This window comes from Triticum dicoccoides, chromosome 7A (assembly GCF_002162155.2).
Source record: "Triticum dicoccoides isolate Atlit2015 ecotype Zavitan chromosome 7A, WEW_v2.0, whole genome shotgun sequence".
Taxonomy (NCBI): domain Eukaryota; kingdom Viridiplantae; phylum Streptophyta; class Magnoliopsida; order Poales; family Poaceae; genus Triticum; species Triticum dicoccoides.
The window spans coordinates 529,923,234-529,930,192 of record NC_041392.1 but is presented as its reverse complement, the minus strand read 5'-3'; the positions used below and the strand labels follow the sequence as shown (position 1 = coordinate 529,930,192).

Sequence of the window (6,959 nt, the reverse complement as noted above, 5' to 3'; positions counted from 1 at the left end):
TCCCGCGCCCCTCTACGCTCCAATGCGGCGCCGCCGGCGACGAGAACGGCCCGTACGGCGTCGCTCGTCTGGGCGCGCGGTTTCCATGCGTGCTCTGTTTCCCAGTAGCAGCGCGGCGCGAGCAGTTCGACGGTAGCGCTCAGTCTGTGTGTGTGCACTTCTCAGGGACGACGAGCGAGTTAGCAGTGAGCGACGCGTGCGTAGCGCCATGTGTTCGTGGGCCGTACGGCAGATTTGGTTCCATCGGAATGCGTCCGAGGCTTGCTGCTTTGAGCGTTCATGTATCGCAAGGACGAAACCGGGATGGGCGGAGTTCATCGCACAGTTGCGCTTTGTAGCCTCATCAAAAGGAAAACAAAGTGAAAAGTAACATGGACGTTGCTGTCGAAACTGATGCGTCGAACTAGTACTACTACATAGGTCCCTGTTTGGGGCTATTTTCTGGCGACTGCTTTCCACCTTCGGATTTACTTTTCCGAGAACAATGCGCCTTTGGATTTGTGCGTATTGTCACCTGTGCTGTACTACTACTGTGCACCGGCCACCGAGTCGTGAAGTGATAACGCTGGTTTCAATGGGGGGTCGGTTAACGATTTTTGCGTCCTAGGCTGCTGGATTTAGATGCTGTAGCTTGATACTTCCTGGTGGTAGGGAACAAGACACTAGGAAGCTATGAACTATCTGCGAGATGGAAGGCTTTTGGAGAAATTAGGAAGGAAAATGGTGAACTGAGACTGAGAAGCCGAGGATCTATCTTGTTCATTCACATCCAGGCCACGGTTGCATGTATACAATTCTACACTGTTGTGTCTTACCGAGCTCCATTCATTTACCCCATTCATGTGCCCATATGCTTGGGGGAGTATATGAGACACTAGCAACTTACCAATTGCATTATGTGTTCATTTTGGAGTTCCCTTTCATTTCAGACTTCTGATTAGCATGTTTTTTAGTACTACTCATTCAGATTTTATTCCCTGGAATTTTCGTTTATTATGTCCGCAAGAGCTTAGTAGAGAAATACTTCCCCCGTCCCAAAATATAATAGTGTACAAAATGATCTTATATTTTCGGACAGAGGGAGCAGTAGCTATTTTATGCCCCTTTAATTTGTCGGTGGTTGTTGCTTCAAGAAAGGGGGAGGAGGAATTGCATTTAATTTTTGGGCCTGCATACAGCAAACGAGTTATATTGCTGCCGCGGACCACAAATTTGACCTTGGGGACCAATTGTGTTGTGGGCTTCATGGTGTTGCCTTCCATGCCTTTTAGATTTTTGTCCATAGTACCGTGCATAATAACTGCGGTGCAGTCTTGCACCATATGCTTTCTATTATGAGGTTGTCTAATGGGTGAACATTCTAGATCCAAATGTTGTGAATCATGAATGCATCTAACTATACATTTCTATTTTCTGCTACAACCCCTTGGGCAAGTATATGTTGTCATCATGTATGCTGTTCACCAGATTTTTTGGTGAATGTTCACCCATCAGCTTCTTGGTTCTGTTATTATTTCTAGGGCTAGTTTCTGAGGTTGGACATCCGTTTCTGTAGGATAAACACTTTGTTTTTAAAAAGGTGGATGATCTTCTTTTTTTTAATCCAAATCAGAGACATTTAGATTTTTATCCCATGACCGTTTTCTGTGTCACCATGTGCATATTCAGGAGTATGTATTTCTTAGGGAATACTAAGAAGCTTGTATGCTTCATTTTCAGTATGGAAGTCTCACCAGTTGCTGAGGTTAGGCCCCACAATTATCATTGCAGATATAGTGATATTGTGATCTAAACGCTGTCCCCAGACCCCCTTCCCCCCTCCCCAGCTACTAGGACCAGACATGTCCTTCCTTCCAAGACACCCGTCTTTCCAACTTTGTTGTCTTAAGTTATACCTGTAAACTGCTAGAAACGACAAAGTACCCTTTGATACTTAACAATGTTATTCTGTCTTATTCCATATATGTTTTTGTTTTTGTTTGGAAGCACTTCAAACATGCAACCATGCATCCATGTACACGATGAATCTCACTGTTAGTGTAGGAGATATGATGAGCTACTTGTCAGTTGCAAAAATTTCACGGTGATCTGGTGCTTTATTTTTTTTAGACCGATGTCTGGTGATTTCTATCTATCATGGGTCATACTAAGGTCTCTTAGGTTTGTCAGTGGTTGGCAAAAGGAGAATGCTTGTATGAAGAAGATGCACATAGTTTCTACTATATCTGTATCATAGTTGCAACCTGCAAGTGCTTTCAGTTATATGGAATGGTTTCTAGAATGGGAGTGTGGTTTCAACAAGCATGCCCAATGTGATAATTTTGCATTAAGTACATACTTTCTGCAAAAGCAGCATTAATATTTATGTACTACAGAAGTGGAGCATGCGTCTGGCAGGTGTTATACTACTTTTGATTTACTATACTTAATTTTGGGTATTATGTGTTTGTTATCTAATTTTATTTTTGTCATCCAGATACTACTATATCAAACTTGGTAACTTGGTAACTTGCAGCCTGACCTTTGTTTTTCGCTTATTCTTTTCGGCAGTTGTAAACATGCTTCATCATTCAAATAGCCGCCAGCAGAGGAACAGAGGATCAAAAATCAAAACGTTACTCAAGGTCACCTTACTCTTAGGTGTGGCTGTTTGGCTTGCGTATCAGGTGAAGCATTCTTATGATAAGAAAAATGAGTACTACAATGCTACCGAGGACCAGCTTTCCCATGATGATAGAAGCATGTTCCAGGGCAGGAAAGAAAGGCTAGGTACTAATGGTGATGGTAATGCGGAGAAGGCCATAGAGACAACTGATGTAATAGGCAAACAAGAGGAAGAGAAGAGTGGAGAAGTCTTTGAGAAAGACAATACGGACTCCCATGATGATGATTCCGGAAACACAGAGAGGTCAGAAGCTGAAGAAGGTCAAGCCAGTCGCGCAGATGATAATGCAGAAGCACATCGTAATGAAACATCTGAATCCAAGTCATCTGATGCTGAGACTAAAAGTGATGTCCATCCAACTGGAGATGATGTACCCCATGAAGAAGAGGCGCAAAGTGATGGATCCGCTAATGCAGGTCAGGTCGATGCAAGCGGCAATGGTTCAGATGGAGAGCAAGCCGAGAAAAAGGGGGCAGTGGAGTCTCAAGCTGACTCTGAGTCCCTTTCTGAAGATACCAAGGCTGGAACAGGTGACGAGCATTCCGCTGAGACTCTTCCAGATGAGACAGGCAACATACCAGCGGTTCATAATGCAAATCCTCAAGGCGATGCAGCTTCCAGTACATCCGATGCTTATGGGCATAGCAACAGTGAGACTGTTCATATAGAGACTGGGTCTGAACATGAAGGGGCAAGAACATCATCTGGGACCACATCTGGTGATGCTGAGAAGGGCAATTCTGTGGAGACTAATCCATCTGATAGCATCTCAGTAGAAGAAAAGGCTGGTGGTGATGGCGACAAGGGTTCAGAAACGAGTGCAGCTAACGAGGCGTCAGGTGCCAAAGAAGCAAACCCTGAGGAAGGCAATGCTGCAACAGAGGTTCGCGCTGACCAGGCTGCAAATACGCAGCCAGAGAACTCCCAGGGGGCCTCCGCTGCTGCTGAAGGAGCAAATGGCGGTTCTCTAGAAAAGACAAAGGCTGTGGAGAACCAGATTGATGGAGCTACAAAAGCGACAAGCAATGGTGATCAGGAAGATATCAAGATTGAAACCAACACATCAACCAGTGGCGAGCACAATGAACATCAGAGTGCTGATGCCAGTTCCGGGTCGAGCGGCTCAAATGACGCTGGCCCTGAACAAACTGGAAAAACTGAGACCCAGTGATAGCACCAAACGCATACGGACATTGTTCAGCATACGTGATTGTTCATGGACACGAAGAGGAGCTACTGCACATAGAAAGATTGTTTGTTTGTTCAGATCGAGGTTACATCCTTTAGTTGGTAAATTGCTGGTGCAGAACTGTGGTGCAGACTATGTGATCCATGCACTGAAAGACTATTTGCACGTCATGTTTTTCTTGCCAAGTTGTTACCTCAACAATGTGACTTTGGCTGCTATGTTCCAATCCCTGCAAGGTAATCTGTTCGTTCGTTCCATACCACGCTGGCGACCTCTGTTCTTAATGTAACTGTAAGCAGGAGGATGCTTTGTTGCTTCTTGGTTACAGCTCCTATGTTTGGTGTTGTTTTCTCTGTAGCCTTTTGGTGCTCCTTCTACACTTGTTTGGACCTACAGGAAAAGTATGGTATATGTTGTGACTTGTGAGATTGCATCACGGTTCATTTTGCTTTTTTACCAATGTCCCTATTGTCTTGGATTGATTGTTCCTTAGTCGCTTCAGAAGTCGATTGCGTGGATTGGGCTGGACATAGACCATTTGTTGCCGATTTTACTAGCATTAGCTGACCAATGTTTTCCCCTAAGGCTACGACCTAGGGTTCTCCAGTCCCCTCGGCGCGGCGCTGTCGTGGGTTCCCGTCTTTGCAGCCGATGGACATCGTCTTACGGCGCAGATCACCTGTCCCCTGCGACCGTGCTCGCGCACTGATCGAGGGTTCCTTCCTATTGATCGGCCGCTGATCGGATCTCATCTAGGGTTTGGAAAACCGTGGAAGTCTGCTAGTGGCTTCGATTGCGGGTGCAACTGCTGGTGGAGGGAAGGAAGCAGCGGATCTGAGCTCTCTCTTGGAGAGGTTGCATCTGGAAGAAGACGAACGAGACAATTTAGTTTGGGAGGATGAGGTTGATGAGCCAGATGAAAGACCTAAGTGGCTTGCGCTTGCTAGGGTTTTTACAGAGAAATCATATGGTTCAAGGAGCCCTGATCGCGGACATGAAGGCCGCTTGGAATCCAGCGTGTGATGTAATTTGGCGGAGAATTAACTCCAATTTGTTTTCAGTGCAATTTCATTGCCGGGCAGATTGGAACAAAGCTATTCCTCAAGGACCATGGGACTTCAAGGGCATGGTGCTTGTGATTGCAGAATATGACGGCTTAAAAAACCTGAGACGGTGAAACTGGATAGAATTGAAACTTGGTGTCAAATCCATAAGCTCCTTGATATGGCTCTGAAGCGTGAAAATTTCGTGAAAGCAATGGCAGCACGTATTGGGGAAGTGCTAGAGCTTCAGATTGTACTGCCCAATGGGTTTGTGGGAGAGTTTATCAGAGCTAGAGTGCGGCTTGATGTCAACAAGAAACTCACGAGATTTGTGAGCTTTACCAAAGCAGGGGAAACTGATTTCTATCAGGTTAAGTTTGAGAAGCTGCCAGTTTTCTGCTACAACTGTGGTCTACTTGGGTTGGCATGAGGAATGCGGCATCGGTGAACACAATACTGACAATATGGAACGGGGTCGTTTATTCTAGTTCCCAGTAGGGGGCGTGGAGGATGCGGTAGAACTTCGGGCCGTGGCCCTGGCCGAGCGTCAGGCAGAAATCGAAACCCGAGAGATGAACCTGCAAATACCTATGGGAGAGGACGAGGCGCTGGAAGGGCAACATCACAACACCATAACTGGAGAAATAATGACGTATACCGTAGTGAGGAAGAAGACCCTGAGTTCAGGGCTCAAAGCGATCATCTGATGTCGCAGAGTTGGCGCTATAACGCGAAAAACACGATCAGTACAACCGCTGGACAGAAGATAGATGGAACTATACCCGGCCATGAAGGAAATAAAGATGAGATGGTGCCCCTAGGGAAAAGGCTTGCGGTGGACTCAGCTGCCCTGACCTTGACAAAGGCTTCGTCATCTAGCAACAGTGGAGTCATAGTTCCTGCATGTAACACGGCTATCGTGGTGGACCAGTTTCAGACATCGCAAGATCAGGAAACGACAGATATGGCTGGCACTCCACAAAAGAATGCAAACCGGAAAAAATTGAGAAATGAAGATGGTGTGGCAGTAGATATGTAACGCCCTCGATGCGACTATATCTCCCACGTGTCGAGGCATGACTTAGAGGCATAACCGCATTGAAAGCAATGTCGCAAGTTAGGCAATCATCACAACATCCCATGTAATATAGATAATAAAGGGGAGATACATAGTTGGCTTACACTCGCCACGTCAATCAAGTACATAAATAGCATTATAACATTCAAACACTCATGGCCCGACTACGGCGCCAAAATAGAAGATAACCCAACATGCGACACGGTCCCGATCACCCCTAACTGGGCACCACTACTGATCATCAAGGAAAGACACGTAGTATCGTTGAGAGTCCTCGTCGAACTCCCGCTTGAGCTCAAGCGCGTCACCTGGAGTGGAATCATCAGGCCCTGCATCTGGTTTGGAAGTAATCTGTGAGCCACAGGGACTCAGCAATCTCGCACCCTCGTGATCAAGACTATTTAAGCTTAATAGGTAAGGCAAAGTAAATATGTATGGAGCTGCAGCAAGCGACTAGCATATATGGTGGCTATCCTGTTCGCAAAAGAGAGCGAGAAGAGGAGGCAAAGTGCGAGCGAGAAACTAGAGGACAACCTGCGCAAACATTACTCCAACACCGTGTCCATCTCCCGGACTCCGCCGAAAAGAGGCCATCACGGTAACTCACATAGTTGATTCATTTTAAATAAGTTAAAGTTCAAGTTATCTACAACCGGACATTAACAAATTCCCATCTGCCCATAACCGCGGGCACGACTTTCGAAAGTTCAAATCCCTGCAGGGGAGTCCCAACTTAGCCCATGACAAGCTCTCACGGTCAACGGAGGAATAGACCTCCTCCCGAGACGTTCCGATCAGACTCGATGCCTCGGTTCTACAAGACACTTCGACAGGTTAAAACAAATCCAGCAACACCGCCCGAATGTGCCGACAAATCCCGATAGGAGCTGCACATATCTCGTTCTCAGGGCACACTCAGATTGTCCAAACTTCCGGTAGGCCAGCCCAGAGTTGCCCCTGGTAGCCACCGGCGGCTGACGAGGT

At 46.4% G+C, this 6,959-nt stretch overlaps 1 protein-coding gene across 1 annotated transcript; it reads left to right on the top strand.

Moving 5' to 3' along the window:
• Positions 1 to 2,553: 2,553 nt before the first annotated feature.
• LOC119329297 (myristoylated alanine-rich C-kinase substrate-like) lies at positions 2,554 to 4,314 on the top strand. Its single transcript, XM_037602314.1, has one exon. The coding sequence runs from the start codon at positions 2,559 to 2,561 to the stop codon at positions 3,834 to 3,836; it is 1,278 nt and encodes a 425-aa protein (XP_037458211.1). The 5' UTR covers positions 2,554 to 2,558; the 3' UTR covers positions 3,837 to 4,314.
• The last annotated feature ends 2,645 nt before the right edge of the window (positions 4,315 to 6,959 follow it).

What these genes read in the sequence shown, in the direction of transcription:
- LOC119329297 (XM_037602314.1), top strand. Translation starts at nt 2,559, where the DNA reads ATGCTTCATCATTCAAATAGCCGCCAGCAGAGGAACAGAGGATCAAAA.